This window comes from Equus asinus, chromosome 1 (assembly GCF_041296235.1).
Source record: "Equus asinus isolate D_3611 breed Donkey chromosome 1, EquAss-T2T_v2, whole genome shotgun sequence".
NCBI lineage: Eukaryota > Metazoa > Chordata > Mammalia > Perissodactyla > Equidae > Equus > Equus asinus.
Window position 1 is genome coordinate 141,077,882 of NC_091790.1, and position 20,000 is coordinate 141,097,881.

Here is a 20,000-nt window from a genome sequence, read left to right on the forward strand (position 1 = left end):
AAAAAATCACGGCATAAAGATAATTTGATGATAGATTTTAGAGTCTCAGGACATAGTCTTTTTGTGCTTGGAGTGATTACTCTAAAGGTAGATGTTTAGACCAACTTTAATGAATGATTAAGTGGAATGAATTATTAATGTCAGCAGTTAGTATTGGTTATACAAGGGAATCCCAAGACTTGTAGTGTAAAATTGGAATCTTGTTCCCCCAGAAAAACATCTTGAGGAAGGAGTTAAGGTGGAGTGATAGGTGTGAGGGTGACTGGTACTTTTGTAACAAGTTTAGAGCTGTTTTGGATGGATATTTGTAGTAAACTATTTTTTACTGTCATTCTGAGTTCTTTTATACCATCTCTGCTCCCTTTCTCTTATTTCTGACCTGTTTCTTCTGTGCCTGGAAGTTTCTTGACTCTTTCAACCTAAGTTATCCCTCCTTCTCTAATATGTTAGCAATTTTATAATGTTCTGAAGTGACAGACTATAATATTATGCATTGCCAGTGAGCCATACTATCAGCACACTGATACAGCCTGTATGTAGTTTAAATTCTACATTTTAGGCTATGAGAAACTTAAATACTTTGCTTAATTACTTAAGTTATAGATTCTGTACAAAATACTTGAATTAAAAAGAGATTCTCTCACTGCACCTGAGTTTGGTCTGGCTTTTGTAATGACATTTCTGAACTTTGGGGGCTTGAGAATGACTTATCAGAACCACTTTTGTGACTTCCATGTTTGCTCCATTTCTGTTTCGTGGCCAGTCATGAAAAGGTATTGGAAATTTGAGTACTGCTATTAAAAGGCTTGTCTTTATGTGTTAAAACAAGAACCACTTTTTAAAGGGCCTCTCTTGCTCAGTGTCCATAAAGCTCCTGGTTACAGCACTCTAATGGCATGTGACACAGTGAACTAAGCAAGTCACACGGCCATACCTACTTCCGAGGAGGGTGGAAAACTGCATCCTGTTATGTCTCCGTAAGGCAGAGCGCCAGTGAACAGCCGTCATGATTCCGTGGTTCTCATTTGTGGTCACCATATACTCGCTCTCTCTCCCTGCCATAGGCAGAATAACTCATCCCTTCCCAAGGGCAGCAATCCGAATTCCCCCATTCAGTCAGCGTCACACTCACAGTTCAGTGCCTCTCTGTAATGTACAAGAGTCTCTTCATCAGGTCCAGATGTGGCACCTCTTGGTTTGGAGACTTCCTGAACTAAAAAGATCAGTAATCCGCCCTGTCCCCTCGCACCCTGGTGCAACTGGGAAACATAACTGCCAAAACCACTCCCATTCAGAAAGGTGAGGAATGGGAGATATACAGCAGTCACAGAGTTGTAGCAATTCTGAAATTCCAGGGAGCAGGCATTTTGGCGAACTCCCACCTTGGGTTGCAGAATGTTCCTTAATTGTGCTCAGATTCTGCTTCCTAGGAGAGGACTCCCAGTCTGTTCTTCTCCATGTCCATTGGCTCTACTCTCTTGGAGTTTCTTCCTTTTCCAGTAACTTCCTTGGCTACCACTGAAGTGGGCACTGGAGAATAGGCCTTCCTTGGGGGCTGAGCAGTTTTCCTGGGCAGCTTCCTATTTGCAGGGTTGTCTTAAATATCCAGCAGTCATAGTCCTCTTTTAATCCAGACTGGTAGTTTTTTGGTACTACAACTCTCAAAAATTTTGTTGACTTCTTACCCGATTCCAGTCAGCTTCATGTATCAATAGCCAGACCTACGGTTTTTGCTAGATATAACTTTTAGATTTGCTCTGTTTCTCATCTTTTTTCACCCCTACGTGTGCTCCCTTCCTCTTTATTTGTCTACCAGGCTTCATTTGGAGACCTACTGTCTTCGTCTCTTTTTCCTGAACCATTTTATCCCAAGTGAAAGAATGTACTGAGTGCCACATTAATCCACACTGAGGTTTTAATATCAGGTGTGATGGCTTTTCCTTTGATTTGATCCTTGCCCGAGGGTGAATTTTAATCAGCCACTGTTCCTTCAGAGGCCTTCTCTGTTTTATTTTTAACTGTCTGAGGTTGAGAAGTGGTTGCCTCCTTCCAATCTTTTAAGTCTTTGAACTTGAACTCTGTTTTCTTACATTCTTGCTTGCAAATCAACCCATTATTTTCTAATATCATTTCTTTCTTGCATGGATTTCTCTGTATCTCAGTTTTTTTTTCATCTCATTCCTTGTCTCCTTATCTTTTCCTTTTGCTTTTTCATCTAATCTTTCTTTTCACCGGTTTTGTAGAGGCCGTGTCTCCTTGTACGCTATTCAGGGTGCAAACTATTTCCAGACTTTTCTTTTGGCTCCATCACCATATCCAGTAAGCTCTTTGAGGATTTCAGAGGCTGTTCTTTTGCTTTCCTGGAATCTTTTCTTTTTCACATGGCTTGTGTTTTTCTTCTCCATTGTTTGTTTCGCTTTAAAAAGTGAAATCTGCCAGAAATGTTTTCTATCAACAACTACGCTTCCTTTACCATCCACTTATGTAGAGGTTAATACCCTTCTCGGATCTACAGCTCAGGGCAGGTTGACCTACGGAAATCCCGGTACAGTTCTCAGTTTCTAGAAGGCTTTCACTCAGATTAAATCTTCCTCTCTCTGCTTGATTTTCTGGTATGAGTGGAATACATGAAAACTAAAATGTGGAGCACTTGCTGCCACCAGGAGTTTTTCTTTCTTTGCTGTCTCTTACATTGCTTTGTTTATAGAATTGACCTCAGGATGTGAGTCTCCTTCCAATTCCTTTCAACTGCCTTCCCAGTTGTTTTCTAGGAGTTGTTGCCCTGCCTGAATGTACAAAGATGGGAGAGGAGGAGGAGGAGAGAGGGGTGTGTGTATGTGTGTTGGGGGCAGCACACAATAATCTTACCAACACAAAGATCTACACTGATGGGAACTTAAAGTGGGCTGCCATTTTACAGTGGGTACAGCCCTTGAGTGTCTGAATCAGGTCACCAACAGTAGAGTATGTTTCACACGCCTTTTCTTTTTTCAGGTGGCCTCAGTTTTATGAGGCTTAAGCTAGTTATGGCATGACTAGAAACCTGAACTGGTTTTTTTTCCTTTCTTCAATCCAGTGTCCGATTTATGGTTAGTGAGATCCTTCCAGATTCTGGTGTGACCTGTTGATGTTACTTTTACAGGTAGTGATATCTTGGGTTATTTCCTGCGTGTTCAGAAATTGAGAGAGGTTGCATGATTCAAGACACATGATTTTAACTGGACGTCCATGCACCTTAGTTTTTGGCTTTGTCTTCTGACACCTAGAGAGGGCTCGTGCTTTTAAGTCTGAGAATAGAATTACTAAAAGTAATTATTGTAATGTCTCTATGTGTGGCTTTTTTTACTAAAAAGGGCACGAGTTGTACAGTTTCATCTGAATGTGACATTATATAGTGCTTCTATTTCAGATAGCAGGAGCTGCAGCAGCCGCAATGTTTCACTTCTTCAGAAAGCCTCCGGAATCCAAAAAGTCACCGGTGCCTGAGACAGAGACAGAGACAGATGGATTTATCCTTCTAGGTGAGTCTTTTAAGAAACAAAATCATAATTAGATGAATTATTTTTCCTTTAAAAGGTTACTTGCAAATTATGATTGATTTTAGATTATTTCCTACTAATTCCAGAATTAATTTATGCATATGAAATCCATAAAAATAAAGGTCATCAGTCACTTAGAATATTGTCATCGAGTCAGATGCTTCTTATATATCAGTTTGGCTGTGTTGTTCAAATTCCGTTTGTAAAATCATCCTGTTTTTCCTATCTGATACACTAGTCAACCTTTTTAATTGTGAAAAACCAAAAGTATTGAAGAATCCTTGATAAATTCAAGTTTTGTTTTATAAATAGCACTAAGCCTTGCTTCTAAAATTAGCATCTGAAATTAAATAAGGTGTCCAATAAATATTTGCTGAGTGTACTACACTTAAATCTGAATATGTTAAATAGGGTCTCCTAAATGTTTAAGACTAGTTTATTTTCTGTTATAAATTTAATACCTGCTAATTATTAAGATTTTAGTGGCTTTAAAAAATATTTCTTTCAACCAAATACTATGCTCTTCCCAAGGGGAATTCTGAAAAAAATAACATTTCCTTCATGTCATTGTGTCTTTCCCCTGAGGAAGAGATTTGCAGTCTTTGTATAGTTCTTCCCAGAAGTTCTCTCCCCAGAGGGTGGTGAAGAGGCCAAAACCCAATGTCCCCTGGTAGCGTGTATCCTCTTCCACTCTGAGCTTCCTCCTGCCAAATTCGGGCTCCTTTGACAGGATTTGCATGAATTCATAGGGTCTTTGCTCCCTGGGATGTTTCTCAGGTGTCTCCTTCACCAGATTCTGGTTTTCTGCCTCTTACTGTCTTTATCTTGGCCCAGTCAGACTGGGGGCCTCTAGCATCAGCAAATGCTCTGTATGTCTTGAGAAGTGGAGAATGGCTCCTTGGATTTAAGGGTGGTCCTAATTTTTAGTTTAGGCCCTATCAGAGCCAGGACTCACAAGATGCCTCTGACCCCACACATTCAGAAGTATGGTGTGTGCGTCTCTGCTTCTTCAGCCCTTCTCTTTAGGATCTGGTCTCTCGCAGAAAGAACACAAGGGTTTTAACCCCTTGTCCTCTTCCATTTCTTGGCCTTTGTCTCTGGGAGACCAGAATAGAATTTTTCTCGTGGCTAAATGTTACCATAGAATATCCTATCTTTTCCATTCAACTTCTGGTAGGCATGTGTATTTTTCTGAATCTGCTTCCTAAGGGCTGGGGACAGAAGCAGTAATTAGGGTGGTCGGAGTTGTTTTCTCTATGACCAGATCCCCTGTACCTGCGGCAAAATGGGGGGCATAGTCTGACCAGGGCCGGTGGTTTTTCTGAGGACCCTCTGACTGGGATAAAGTGGGGTGCCATGGACACAACTGCTTACCTGGCCCTTCTTAACACATCAGGAATTTGTGCCTTGACTTCCAAGTCAGAACTGGCTGTGTCAGCCCCAAGTTCTGTTCCTTGAAAGCTGCCAGTGTTGCTTCCCTCTTAGCTCCTGAATGAGCCTCACTAACAGAAAGACTTCAGGAGTGCGTCTGGTCTCCTGTGAAGTTTCTGCTTCTTTAGGAGTTTCAAAATAAATTCTTCTCTCAGAAATTTGCTTCCACAAAGCCTAGTTTTCCAAACTCTTCTCTATTCCTCATTTTGGAACACCTTTGTAGTCTTAACACATATGCAGAGGACTCTGCTCTTTTTTGTTGTTTCATGATTAGAAATGACGATTATTCTTTTTGTTATCAAATAGCCATTTAAAGGATGTGAGTTTAGTGCGCTGACATCTTTGAGAGCACATACAACTTCTAATGCTGGACCTCAAAGACTGTGTATATCATCTTCACCTTTGGAGCTCTGTGGCCTGCCACTTTGCAGCATTTCAGAGGCAAGTTTTAACTACAGCTGAAACAGCCAGTGGTGCTCCTCTTTCCACAACCTCCTCCAGTGTCTGGTAGCTTGTAGCCTGTGGATGTTTCACTGCCTGTCTTATAGTCAGCCCAGGAGGGGCCACTTTCCAGGGTAGCAGCAGGCACAGCTGATCTGCTGTGGACCTTTCCTCTTCTAGGAAAGACTTGAATGTAAGAAGTGGTCTTTAGGGGGCTGGCTCCGTGGCCGAGTGGTTAAGTTCGCGTGCTCCGCTGTGGCGGCCCAGGGTTCGGATCCTGGGTGCGGACATGGCACTGCTCATCAGGCCACGTTGAGGCGGTGTCCCACATCCCACAACTAGAAGGACCTGCAACTGGGATATACAACTGTGTACAGGGCAGGGTTTGGGGAGATAAAGCAGAAAAAAAAAAAAAAAGATTAGCAACAGTTGTTAGCCCAGGTGCCAATCCTTAAAAAAAAAAAGAAGTGGTCTTTACCTGAGCATTAGAAGACACAGAAACCTCCAAATTTGCTAATTCATGAGGGAATTTCCGGCACTTCATTACTCTGATTTGTGCTCATGTACCAGCTGTTCCATCTGATACATTTAAGCTCTAATGATGCATTTTCCTGACATGCTGTGTTTTGAGGGAGTTTTCCCAGGACCATCTAGGACTGAGCAGGAGTGGTCTTGTCCCCTGCACCATATATCTAGCAGTTGAGCAGTCGTGGTGAGGAATCACTTCCGTCGTAGTTCCAGGATAGCGTTTAATTTGAAGTGCAGCTGTCGCTTATCCTTGTTCAGATGATCCAAGCAAGAAACGTGCCTGAAACATCGGCTGAGGCCTGCTCGTCCGTCAGCTGCCGTGTCTGCTGATGCTTGTCTCTGTTTAGCCCATCCCCCCCCAGGTGCAAAGCTCCACTGCTTCATCATTTTCCATGAAAAATCCTTGCATGTCTGCTGTTCTGTGGCCTTAGTTGCTGTCCTGAAGTTTGGATGAGGTCAGTCAGCATCACGTCTTGGCTCCCACTTCCTCTGTCTTCTTTCTCTGTCATCACACCATCTCCGTTCTTTCTCAGGAGCACCTCAGAGGCACTACAGTGAAGTGCAGATAAGAATGCTGAATCCAGCCAGACCCCTTGGGTTTGTATCGAGGCTCCACAGCTTACTAGAATTTCAATTATAGGGGAGGCAAAACTTGACCTCTCGCCTTTTAGGGTCTCTGGCTGGGCCTGAGAATTAAGTAGACAGAGGACAGATTAAGGAGAAAAGCATACAGATTTTTACATGTATGTGGGAGTCCCCACAGGAAAATGAAGACCCAAAGAAGTGGCAAAATCTAAGTGGCCATATACTAGGTTGAACAAAGAGGCAATTGTGGAAAAGTAACTAAACTATGTGGGGAGACTAGAGGAAGATAAAAGTTATTATAATTAGGTCTGTTTGTATAGAGCTCTGTTGGTCTCAACTCTCCATGTCTGGTGATAAGAGTGTTTCTTTCCTCCTGGCATCTTCGACGTGAGGGTTTTATCTCCTGCTTTCAGGAAGAAAAGGGGAGGTCAGAGTGTCCTTCTCGCACTTCTGCTTTTCAAGTGCTTTTCATTCAAAATTACCCTTATGCCAAAGTGGCATATTTTGGGGTGATCTGTCTGCCACCCTTCACCATTTTGGACAAGTTAGGTAGCCTCCCAGGTGTCATTTAGCTTATCTAGAAAGTGAGCATGATAGAAGTACCAATCCCATAGGGTTATTCAGAGGATTAAATGAGTTGATGTGTGTAAAATGCTTAGCACAACCCTGTGAGTGAGGTGGTGGTATTCTACCTCCATATACAGTGAGGACTTAAGTTTTCCAAGTTCCTCCGGCTAACATATAGCAGATGTGGAATTAGCCCAGGCAGCCGGACTTCAGAGTCTATCCTCTTAACCACTGAACTATCCATCTTTTTTTTTTTTTGATGTCATACTATTATTTTTGATTTTAAGACATTAGTGACATTTTCAGCTCTTTTAAAAAAATTCACATTGGATTCTTTACTGTTTAAAAGAGAAAATGTTGGGGTTTTTTGTTAAATAAGAGAGGGTTGGTTATTGGATTATTGTTCATAAAGTTTGGCTTTAATTTTGGCTACCCCAAACTTTTCACTATTTAATATTTTAAATACTTAACAATATTGCATAAAACTATAATCTCCTTAATGAAACCGAGATTGGAAGATGGTATTCCTTGTTTAGTTAGTAAAAATTATTCAACAGTTAAGGACTTAACTGAATTGCCTGATAGAAGTCAGGGCAGGTTATTAGGAATGTAGTTAATTGTCTTTATGTATAGGATGGTAACCTCTTTTTTTAAAAACTGGTTTGTTCTGCTGAGTTGCTCTTTTCATCTTATAGTTCCATACTGACATATATGATACTTACTTTAGTCTCAGCATACTGTGTAAAATATTTTGGAAAATGTCAGATAGGTCAAATGGTGGATATGAAATGCTTTTATTAACATGGCCCCATAGTTACACACATGTATTTTGGTTATAATGGATCCATATAACTTTCTTTGTCCTTAATAGATACATTACAGGAATAAAAATGTGTATAATTGGTTTTGTGTGTTTGTTTATTAACTTTTAAATGACACAATAAGACTTAGAAACATGATTATATTTATAGCAACAACTTCTTAGCGTGAATTCCACAGAATTTGTTAGGTTATTATCTTATGTGGCTTTTATGACCTCCTTCTAAAAATGTCAGAGCAAATTATGTTGTTAAAGGTATAAATTATCTATTTTTTCCCAGTTGAGAATACATTTTCCCGTAGGCAAGCCTTCCTGCTTAACACAAGTAGATTTTAGGTCACAATTATTAGATGGCATTGCTGAGTTGCTGAAGTCAACACCCCATGACTTGAAATTCAGGGTCAGGCAGAGCCTAGGCACTTTTGTTGATAATAGGAATATCTGGCCTGTTTGTATACAATTAGCTCACTTTTGGATGGAAAGCCTTTTCTCTGTTAAGGTTTCCAAAGTGTTTAGCCTTTGTAAAATGTCAAGTGTGCTGAATAAGAATAAGGGAAAAAAAAAAAGGCCTAGTAGTAAAACATCCTTTCCCTTGTAACCAGTTCCTATTCACCTAAGAAGGTAATAGCTATTCGTTCATTCAGTAATGAAGTTGAAGTAATCCTCCAGGGTACTCATTTTACACAAAAACAAATTGCAGTTTTCATTTGCATCACTGGGTGGCGATTTTTCTTAATCTTATAGTAATGTTTAAAACCCCAGCAAGCATAGTACTATTTGAAATTACCAGGGTTTTCTTCTGTTATGACATGTTTAATTGTACTTTTAAGACATTATCTTTAAGTTGATTACAAATTTACTACTGTAGTGTGCAACCTCGTAGTTATTTTAAATTAGGAAAAGGGGTATCTGTTGCCTCGATGTTGGCATATAATTCCTTCCAAAGCTAAGACAAAGGCATAAATTAGCTTGTTATGTTCTAGCAAAAAGAAGGAAAAATAACAGCAATAAGAAACCCCACAGAATATAAAATGAAAAGGAATAATTTAGATTATTATTGTTGTGTTCACTAACATTCTTGACCAGAAATTGAGTTTAACTGTGGAGCAGGGGGAATTAAGTTGGGCAAGCACTGTTATAGAGATGAAAGGAATTGGGTTACAGTACAACTGAAATTCACCATGTTTTTCAGAGTATGCAGGTGCGTCTTAAAGTAGGGCATGAGAACCAGTTTCCATTAAGCTAATGATTTTGTAAACTGATTGAATTTAGAATCAGAGTTTAGTAATTCACAGCAGCTTGGATTTCATCTTTTAAATATTGATATTGAAATATGCAATTTAGTCTTACCTTCTGTTTTCCAGTTTATATGATAAATCGGATTTTGAAAAATAGTGGGTTATTTTTAAGATTGTCTCCCACTGGATTCCTCATCCTGGGAATCATTCAAACCATGTATACACATTAAAGTTAAACTATCACATTTTTTTATGGAACTTTCTAAGTAATCTCTGCATCTCTGTGTTCTTTCCTTTATTTAAAATTGGAAATTTAGCTGTGTACAATAAAAATTTACATTCCAAGGAATGAGGGACAGTAAGTCACTTTGATTCTGTGTGGGACTGAAGGCTTTAATTAAAACAGCAATGACAAAAACTAAACAGATTTTCAGCATGTGCTTCCTATTTTTATCCCTGTTCTTACAACAAAAGTTCACCAAATCTTGAAAAAGAATAGTGTTTATGGATTAAAAAAGCCACTCGCCCTGTTAATATCTTTTTGCCTGTGTATTGTGATAGCCATGAAAATTCAAATTACAATTAATTTACTTGGCAATTTTTGTGTTTTTACTCTTATCCTTTTGAATCTAAAGCAAGTATGCCAAGATTTTTCAACTAACTTCATTACACGGTTGTGTATTTTTCTGTTAAGAAATGTGGAGCTGTGTGTCTAATAGGTAGAATTAACAGAATTTTCACATTCGTTGGTTCCTAATTCTGGTTCCCCTGTTAATCTGGTGTCACTTCTGAGGTGAAAACGTTCCGGCAAGGCTGTCCCTCAGAGGGTGTACCACCTGCCTTATCTCCTTGAATGTGCCGAGTGAATGGCCATGGGACAGGGAGAGGGGTCAACTGTACTGAGAAGCAGAACTGAGCCCTGTTTCATACAATTAATTGTGAGAAAGTCATTCATTCTTACTGGGGCTCAGTGGACCCAGCTGACTCAGATGTAAATTAGGGATCTGTTTCCCTAACTCTGGGGTTCTAACCCTCCTGTGCATTCAGGGGCGCTTTGAAAATATACTGGTGCTGGGGTCTCATCCCTACATTCTGGTTAGATGGGCCTGGGGTTTGGCCCAGACACTGGGATTTTTTCAGAGTTCCCCAGATAGTTGTAGTGTGCATGCGGACCTGAGAGCCACTGCAGTTCACTCTATAATTTAGTAATTGTACACCATCAAATAATGTGTTAAGACACTTTGAAAAAGACCTCATAAAAATACAGACTTACAGTTTCTCTTCCACAGTAGTTGAGCCGTACACAAATAAACGAAAAGCAAATAAAACCACAAAATTTCTAGGTTAAACACACTTCCTTTCAAACATTAAATAGGTAAAGAGCAGAAAGCTTCAAAATTCTAAGAAATGAAAGCCGTTTCTTAAAGTAATATACTTGAAACCTTAAATGTTCTTTTTAAGTCAGAGGAGCAACTGAGAAGCATTTTGTTAATTATGCAAATGTAAATTCCAAGTGGCCTGTGACTCTTTTTGTCTTCAGCCACAGTAATCTATTTGACAGATTAACACCTGTAAACTCTTCAGAGCACTCTGAGGTTCTTTTTCTTTGAGCTGAAACCTTCAGGCAGTCATATTTTTAGTGTAGCAATTTGGGGGTAGTTGACTGGTTTACTTTGGTACTGTTTCCTAGGGGGCACTTACTCAGTACAATATCAGTAGGGGAAAATAATTTAAATATGCACCCCATATTCCATAAATGAATTTCCTCTAGTATTTCCTTAGAGACTTTCATAGTGCTGTATTTTCCACATTTGCGACTATTTAACTGAAAAATTGTCATGAGTAGCTTTTATATTTTAAATTAAAGTTTATTTTTATTTCCTTCTGTTGAGGAAATAAATAATGAGGATGAGAATCTAAGTAAAATGTACAGTATGAGAATTGTACTTTGTACTAGTCTTTCAGATGGGGTTTGAAGACCTAAATATTGTCTTCCTGGTAATTTTAATAATACTACAACATTTTTTTATATTTAAGTGGTTATCATATTCAGCATCTGTTTTTTCCATTGAGTGCGACCAAAGCGTGTTATGAAGGGAAGAGTTCTTATTGAGGTTACAGGTTAATCTTCACAAATGTGAATTTCTGAAAAGTGTGTCTTTTTCCTTCATTATATCATGATAGAATTATGGTGTTACCTTGGGACAGCATTATCTAATAAACTAAGCCAGAAGAAACATCTTAAATTAGTGTGATATAATCTCTTCTTACTGTTATAATCATTAAGGGAACATTCTCGAGCACCTTTTCTGTCCCAGGCACTCTGCTCCTTGTTAAAAGTGCTGCAGATTCCTGGGTCTGACCCGTAACTAGTGAAACAGAATCTTTGGAGCTATAGCTTAAGAATCAGCATTTTGTAAAAAACAATGCAGGTGATTTTTATGCATGTTGATATTTGAGAATTGTTGGGATAGTTATTTTAGAAAGTGTGGTGAAGGAATAAAACCTTTCCAGGGCGTGAGACAGACTGTGTAAAGTATGTGCATTCAGAAAAGTCTGGGACAAATTCAGGGCCAGTAAAAAGTTCTTCCTGGCTCACTGGAGAAGGTGTATCAGGGCCACTGATGAGAAACAAGTCTAGAAAGGTGGTTTGTCATGGACCTTGTGTGCTGTCCTGGGAGGTTAGAATTTTATCCCATTGGCAGTGATGAGCTATCAGATATCTGACCATTTTAAAGCAATGAAGTAATGTTTTGTTTTTTTTTATTGGAAATTTATTAATTTTTAAAACAGAGATAGTTGTTACAGTTTCATCAAGATTGAGAAATATTTTTTAATGAAAAAACTGATTGTAGCATCATCTTGTGAATGCATCACTTAAAAAGTGTGCAAGTATACTCATACCAGATTGACGGGATGTGACAGAGAAACAACAAACTAACCTACTGTATGGAACCATCATGCTGCAAGTCTTTCTATCAAACACCTTAAGTTTAACTTTTTCCAAGACGATATAGGGATAGAAACTACTAGTTGTCCTTCAATATCTGTTTCCCTTTCTTTTGTAGTTAATAGCGTTTTTATCTTGCCATGTGGCCATTTTGCAGTTTGGTATGGAATTGTGAAGTTTCTGGCCAGTGTGATATAAGAAGAAATGTTGTGTTGCAGGTTCTAGGAAATCTTTTGAAAACGTAGTTGGTGTGTACCTTCCCTCTCCTCCTCCCCCTCCCCACCTCCACCTTCTCTCACCCTAGGATGTGGATATGATGATTTGGTAGAGTACTAGCCGCCATCTTGGCCCATGAGGACTGGAGTACATTGTGAGGCTAACTGAAGAATAAGCTGAGAAGAGCCTGGGTCCTTGAAGACTGTGGCGCTGCCACATCAGCCCTGTAATGCTTTCCTGTGGACTTCCTTTATGAGAGACAGGAATAAACTTCTATTCTGTGTAAGCCACTATTTTATTTGTCATTTTGCAGATGAACCAAACCGGAACTAATACAGGTACTGAACTGAAAGTCATAAGACTTGGATTCTGAGTTCCATCATTTCCTTGCTGTGCGATCAAGGAAGCTACTTACCATTTCAGCCTCATTTTCCTTACATATAAAATGTTAATAGCATCATGGTTTCCTCATTACAGTGCTAAATAAGATGAATAAGAGGAAACTATACACAGACTTCTTCACTGACAAAAGTGAGTACAAAGAAGTTTTAACTCACTTGCTAATTCTGGTCAGTTCAGTGAAATGCTTAGGGGAATGATTCCAGTATCTAGGCGTAGCTGGAAAGAACGTTGTGCTCATTGATGACATATGTTGTGGGCAGGGAATAGTAAGCACCCTTCCCCAGTCTCAGACTGGAAGGTCACCATGTGCTTGTGCAGTGAGTCCACCAGAAACTCCGTTCTTATCCACTAAAAGCTGAAGTGTTTAAAGTTTGCATTAACTGGTGGAACATTGCTAAAGAATTGAGAATTGCCATCATGCTCTAGTTATCAGTTAAATTTGAAACTGATTCATTTCCTACAACTGGTGTTTCCTTCAAAAGTGATATATACTTTTATGGCTCAGTCTCTCTCTCTCTCTCTCTCTCTATGTGTGTGTATATACACACACACACACTAGTCAGATAAGTATTAAGTATACTATACTAAAGCCTTACCTCATAGTACCAATGACTTAAAGGAGTCATTGTTCTGAAATTTTGCAGTATCTTAAGTCAAAAAGCTCAGCTCTAAACTTATGGAATGACTTATTTTTATTTCTGGCATCTATTATTTCCTGATGCACTAAGCCGAAAATATGCTTGGCAGCACCAAAGGAAAACTGTAACCCTTAAAATAGTTTGTTGATGGATTGCTTGAAGGAGTTGATAACTGATAACCAGCCATCGTCTCTGTTGCTATCAGTATGTGAGGAGTTTTAGCCATGATGAGTTTGGGGCTGGTTGGAGTGGTCTCTGTCTCCTGAAATTATAGGCAAAATTTTGTATTTGCATTTTTTTTTTTAAAGATTTTTTTCCTTTTTTTCCCCAAAGCCCCTCTGGTACATAGTTGTATATTCTTCGTTGTGGATCCTTCTAGTTGTGGCATGTGGGACGCTGCCTCAGCGTGGTGTGATGAGCAGTGCCATGTCCGTGCCCAGGATTCGAACCAACGAAACACTGGGCCGCCTGCAGCGGAGAGCGCGAACTTAAACTTGGCCATGGGGCCAGCCCCTGTATTTGCATTTTTATGGGGAGAAGAGTTTCTGCATTTCATTAGATTCTCAAAGGTCTGTGACTCTAAAAAGGTTAAAGAACTACTTTTCTACATGTTGCTATATATACCAATGTTTACTAGCTACTGGGAATGTGGTATCTTAGGATATTTTTATTTTAGTGTCAGAGGTAGCATAGTCATTGTCAGAGGTGGGTTACATCTCATTGATCACTTTTACTGGTTTGGCTTCAGAAAATAGAGTGACTTTTGAGCAGCCGGAAAAAAAATAGAGAATAATTACTTCTGTTGTGTAAGATACGCAGTAGATGTGTCTGTAAGGTTACAATCTACGTGGCAAGACACACGAAATAAAAGTTTAAATAGCATTACACAGTAATATCAAACACTTAAGGTTTTTGATAGAATGACATGCACCATGGTGATTCCATAAATTCATTAGTTTGTGGGTTGTTTCTCTGTCTTGTTGTGTTAACCTGGTATGAGTATACTTGCACACTTTTTCAGTGATGCATTCAGGACATGATGCTGCAATTAGTTTTTTCATTAAAAAACCAAAAAATAGGTACATGATAATAGGGATGTACAGATCCAAAACTGTGATTGGAGAGCTTTTGTACTTGTCGTATTAAACGAGTAATTAGTGATATGCACTGACAGTTTGCTCTTGTTTTGCCTTTGCACAGATCTCTCGCTGTTGTAATCCAGGATGTTTTTCTGCTCCCGGGCCCACAGCCCAGCCTTTCCTTGTGCAGAGTGCCCGGCCTGTTTCTCTTTGTATCCTCTTCAGTCTTCAGATTCCAGATGAAATTCTGTCTCTGGTCTCTACAGACTCTGGATAACTCTCTCTTTGATCTCATGGTGTACATTTTCTCCTATCATTTAGTTGCTGCTTAATCCCATAGTATCTTGTAGCAGCTCCTATATCATTGTTTTGTAATGTTGCTTAAACTTTATTTTGGTATGTCTTGCCACTTGGATTGTAACCTCCTTACGGACATCTCATCTCCTGTGTATCTTACATAAAAGCACAATGACTTCCATAAAGTAGATCCTCGATTCATATATTGTTAACAGGTTTTGGAATGACTTCTAGATTACTTAATATTTGGTTAGAAAACTTGGTAATGTCTTCCCATAAGGTGTTTTTCCAGTGAAAATACGTCTTTGTTTAACTTACGTTGCTTATCATCTGGACTTAAATTATGCTTATTTTAGTTATTTTATTAATGCACACTGAATTAAGCTTTCAGAGCAGGTCTGCCTACCCCAAATTCATTCCACCTTCCTCCACACTTCAAAGTATTCGCCATCCTCTGCATGACCACGTGTTTCAGGAGAGACTGGCTTTATTTCCAGCCCTGCTAGGTCAGTGCTGGTTTGTCTAAGCCAGTCAGGGTAGCCCAATCCACCTTGCCAGCGATTAGTTTCAAAATGGGCACCTGTCACAGTTTTGAGTAATTGGACACGAAGGAAGGTCAGCTGAGGGCCTCATAGGCAGGTACTAAAGAGACAGTCACCTCTTCCCCTGGCAGCTATTTCATCTGGATGAAATGCCTCATGAGACGCATCCACTGTTGCCATCTTTGCTGAGAGGAGGTAGCCCAAGACAGAGTCACATATTGAAGATGGCAGAATAAAATGAGGAAGCAGCCTGGACCACAATGACATTGTCGAACTGATGTATTTACTGGCCTTGGAACTGTCAACCTCTGAACTTCTTGTTAGGTGAGATGATAAATTCCCGGGTTAAAGTTTAAGCCACTTTTAGATAGGCTTCTGTTACTTTCAGCTGAAAATGTCTGGACTGACGTTTGACAGGTATTCTTATAAGGGTACATCTTCCTGGTTAATCTTTTCTTGGTAGAGCCCCTTTTAGTTTCTAATGTCCAGACTTTGTGGAATATATGTGTGTGTATGTGTATATATACATTAATAAAGTTCTTCAGTTGATGTCTATATAGGAAAAGTTTATGTTTATGTCCTCCCAAACTCAATTTTTAACAAAACAATGTGTGGAAATAGTCTCGAGTTACCTTTCAAATGAAATGAATAGATTGTCAGAGTCCCATGTAAACATTCTGAAAGGTATGCCTATTGGCATCGAAAAGGATGTGCATCTTGGATATTGCTGATGCCAAGGGAGGCCGTGTTACTGCTACGAAGCAACTGGTGGTCAACAACCATATTAATTGTTTTGGTGATCAGGAAACAAGTTTAACATACCAACATAATAGTTTGCTACTTATACGTAGGCATTTTTACTGTGTCTTAGTTATATTTTCAGAAATTGGTTAGTAGGTTTAGATTGATGTGTAACACACAGTAATTTTTCGCATCTAAGGTAATGGGAAGTAGGCTCCCTGATGCGTTTTTCTCCACATCCAATTTTCAGAAATGGATTATTGATGTTAGGCAGAAGATTTCTGTACTAATCTGGACCAGCTCTTTTATTAAGTCAGCAATCCTGCTAATGATAATATAGTCTTAAACTTGACATAGTCTTAACGTAGGCTTAAAGCACCTCCATCTGTGTGACTCACATATCTTTATGTTACATATTTAGAAATGTACCATTTTCAAAAATGCTGAAGGCAATAAATGATATCATAATCCTTTTTTTTAAACATGGAAATTGGGGAGAAAAATTAAAATATATATGTTTGCTTTTATCATCCCAAATGTATGGTTCTAAAGTCACTATTTAAAGTTTAAAGCCAAGTGTATATTATGTTTTTACTTGAATTGCATGTCAATCATGCTCAATATGTCAAATTTTAAAGAGTTTGAAGGCAGTGATAAAAATTTCTTTAATCTTATTTTTAATTGTCTACACTTTTTATTACAAATTGAGCTATGATTTATAACATTCTGCCATTAAAGGGTGGGAGTGATGCAGCATATAATTTTTAAGGCTGGAGGGAGATCTTAGGGATAATTCTAAAAAGCCTAATATGTAAATATTTCTGGTTGAAAGTTGTATATTGAGAATACTTTAAAATTTGTAAATTCTTTTGTTTGCTAAGGAGAGAAGGGAAGGTGAATAGAGTATAGAAGTTACCTTATATAAAATACCAAATTCTGGTATGGACCTGTTGCAGTGAAAGCACTCCCTTCCCGGTGAGATAGAAATGCCTTTCTAGCTTGTGGGCATCTTTTTATTGCTAAAGTTGGGTTAAATTTACCACCACAGAAATTCAGTTATGATTTCTACCTGTTATGAAAATATACCCATGCATCCAGATGTATTTTAATATTCTCAGTTCAGATGTACTTCAACACGTTCCATTCTCTGAAGGAGTGCAGTCTCTTTCAGCTCCTTTCAGGACTCCGAGGGGACAGGACCCTCAAGGATGTGATGCTTAGTGTGGTACGAACCTGTATTTCTCAAGTTGTGTTCCATGTGCACCTTCCTGGAACTGGGCAGAGGAGTTGTACTGCCAAAATTGAATAATGGTTGGCTTTTCACAGTTTGTAGGAAAAAATAACCTGATGGAATCTCAGGTTTTTTTGTTCTGAGATTTTCCTTAAATTCTAGAGAGAGCCAACATTAATTTTATAAGCAGGTAATTAGGCAGATAACAGGTGTGAATAAGGCGCAAATTGTTATTAAAGGAATAACTTGCAAGTAGACCATCATAATGATTTCTATGGCTGCTTTGTTCTTTGAACATTTGTAGTCATAGACATGGTTTTATATTCTATTTTATAACCTGTGCAATGAAATAAATTGAACATTAATAGCAATTTAAACTTAGAATAACTAAACAAAGTTTTGTCTAAAATTATAGTTTGTATGATAGAATTTAAAATATCAATATTTCATAATGTTCTGCAAAGAGCATTTTTACTTCCAAGCAATTCATGACATTCCCTGTGTGAGGAGATTACATTTCAAAGGAGAGGATGGGGCTTGCTGCTTGTGTTCCTTCTCTTCTCACGCAGTTCAGATCGCTTTACTGAGGCACAGATTCCTCATCTGCTGAACGACGGAGTAAATTGGATTTTTATCTCTGAAGTTTTGGTTTGTTTTTAATAGCTTAATATTTCAGTGATACCTTTTTTGTTCTGTGTATTTAAAGTGACTGACAGATCCCTCAATTTATTTTAGTCTCTGTTAGAATAAATTGATAGTGCCAAAGTGTCTTCTGATTCATTGAATTCTTTTTCAGGAGGGCAAGAAATCAGTCCAAACAAAAGTGAACATGAAGATTTTTTTAGTTAAAATTTTATCTGGCTAGTAGCCCCAATTTAGCTCTGCTAATCTTTTATTAAAATGCTCATGAAAAAAGAGGGAAAGTTTTATAGCCATACCGAAACTTAAGGGGACGGACAGCTGAATGCCAGAATCTGGGCTGCAGTTAGACTGAGAAAAAACTAGCTATCCTTCTGCCCATGGTGCAGTATGTTGAGACCTACATCTTAAAAACATAGATCTTGGGGAGCTGGCCCCGTGGCCGAGTGGTTAAGTTCGCACGCTCCGCTGCAGGCGGCCCAGTGTTTCGTTGGTTCACATCCTGGGTGCGGACACAGCACTGCTCATCAAACCATGCTGAGGCAGCGTCCCACATGCCACAACTAGAAGGACCCACAACGAAGAATATACAACTATGTGCTGGGGGGCTTTGGGGAGAAAAAGGAAAAAAATAAAATCTGTAAAACAAAACAAAACAAAATATAGATCTTGGGGTGCTGGCCCGGTGGCACAGTGGTTAAGTGCGCATGTTCCGCTTCGGTGGCCTGGGGTTCGTTGGTTCAGATCCTGGGTGGGCACATGGCACTGCTTGGCACGCCATTCTGTGGTAGGCGCCCCACATATAAAGTAGAGGAGGATGGGCATAGATGTTAGCTCATGGCCAGGCTTCCTCAGCAAAAAGAGGAGGATTGGCAGCAGTTAGCTCAAGGCTAATCTTCCTCAAAACAAAAACAAAAACAAAACACATAGATCTTGGCAGTTATCCCTGTCTACTCCTGGGTTCTATTCTGTGAAGGAAGCAGAGTACTTTGTTCCCTATTCCTCCACTTCCCTCACACCAGTCGCCATCTTTCTTCATTCTGCAAAGCTGGTCAGCAAGTAGAGGAGGGACTGGTGGTGATGGAGGGCAAACGGAGAGGTATAGTTCCCACCAGTAAAACAATGTGGGCAGGAATAGAGATGAAACTGGTGCTGGTAGCGGTGATGTTGGAAATTTTCATTTCTTTAATGTACCGCTGAAGACCAGGTAGTAGCAGTAGGAGGAAAAAGACATCCCAAGAGAGAAGGGTTTCACTGGGTGAGAGCCTAGCAAAAACATGCAAATGGATTGAGTGCTGTCTGCACCGGCCTGCCTCCAGCTGGTGGGAATTTATAGTTGCACAATCTTTCTGGAAGACAAATTGGCAATAGATATCACAAGCTTTAAAGAAGTAGATCCTTTGCCTTAGAAATTCCACTTTTAATAATTTATCATCAAAACATAAGCAAGTGCAGTTTATAAGATGGTATGTTTGGCATGAACCTTTTTATTATATATATTTCATGTGCCTAAAAAAACCTCTGGAAGGAAAAGCATTTATTTACCTATGGATCTTATGATTGCAGGTGTTTTAATTTTTTCTCCCTTTAATTATTTATATTTACCAAATTGGATTAGTTATATTTACTTAGTGAACATATAGTACTTGCAGAACCCCAAAGTCAAAAGGAGCCCCAAAGAGACATTTCCCCAAATCCTTGATTTTCTCATGAAAACTGTAGTTCTCCCAAAAGCAGAGGTGCATTTTACTCCCACTACTGAAATTGCATTGTGCTTCCTGTTTCCGATATATAGTTCAGTTCACCAAACATTTACTGAGTAAATGTAAATACTGTTTCTCTTTAAATATTTATATTAATATTATAAATATTATTTTGGTAGATGTAAGGCCAGAATATAATATAGGAAAGTCTCATCGTAAACTTTTAATTCATTTTGCAATAACAATTTATAGCATTTCTAAGAGGAAAAACTGTCTTGGGGAAAGAAGTTAACCAGCTCTTTATTTGAGTTTCTCTCTCATGTTTTCCTGGATGTTAACAATCCTCTTCTTCCCTAAAGACCTTCACGAAACCAGAACTTCCATCGTATCAGGAGGCATCCTTTAAACACTAA

General features: G+C 39.0%; 1 protein-coding gene and 1 long non-coding RNA gene across 2 annotated transcripts in view; both read left to right on the top strand.

Annotated features, from left to right (window-relative positions):
• UMAD1 (UBAP1-MVB12-associated (UMA) domain containing 1) overlaps positions 1-20,000 on the top strand; it is a 210,870-nt gene that overhangs the window by 18,587 nt on the left and 172,283 nt on the right. The window contains exon 2 of the mRNA XM_014854392.3: positions 3,410-3,521. Within this exon, the coding sequence (XP_014709878.3) occupies positions 3,434-3,521 (88 nt within the window). The 5' untranslated portion in view covers positions 3,410-3,433. The remainder of the gene's footprint in view (positions 1-3,409; positions 3,522-20,000) is intronic.
• On the top strand, positions 12,733-15,834 carry LOC139045236 (uncharacterized). The gene is made up of 3 exons (XR_011503192.1): positions 12,733-12,846; positions 13,689-13,924; positions 14,556-15,834. It is a non-coding gene; the product is annotated as an uncharacterized lncRNA (long non-coding RNA).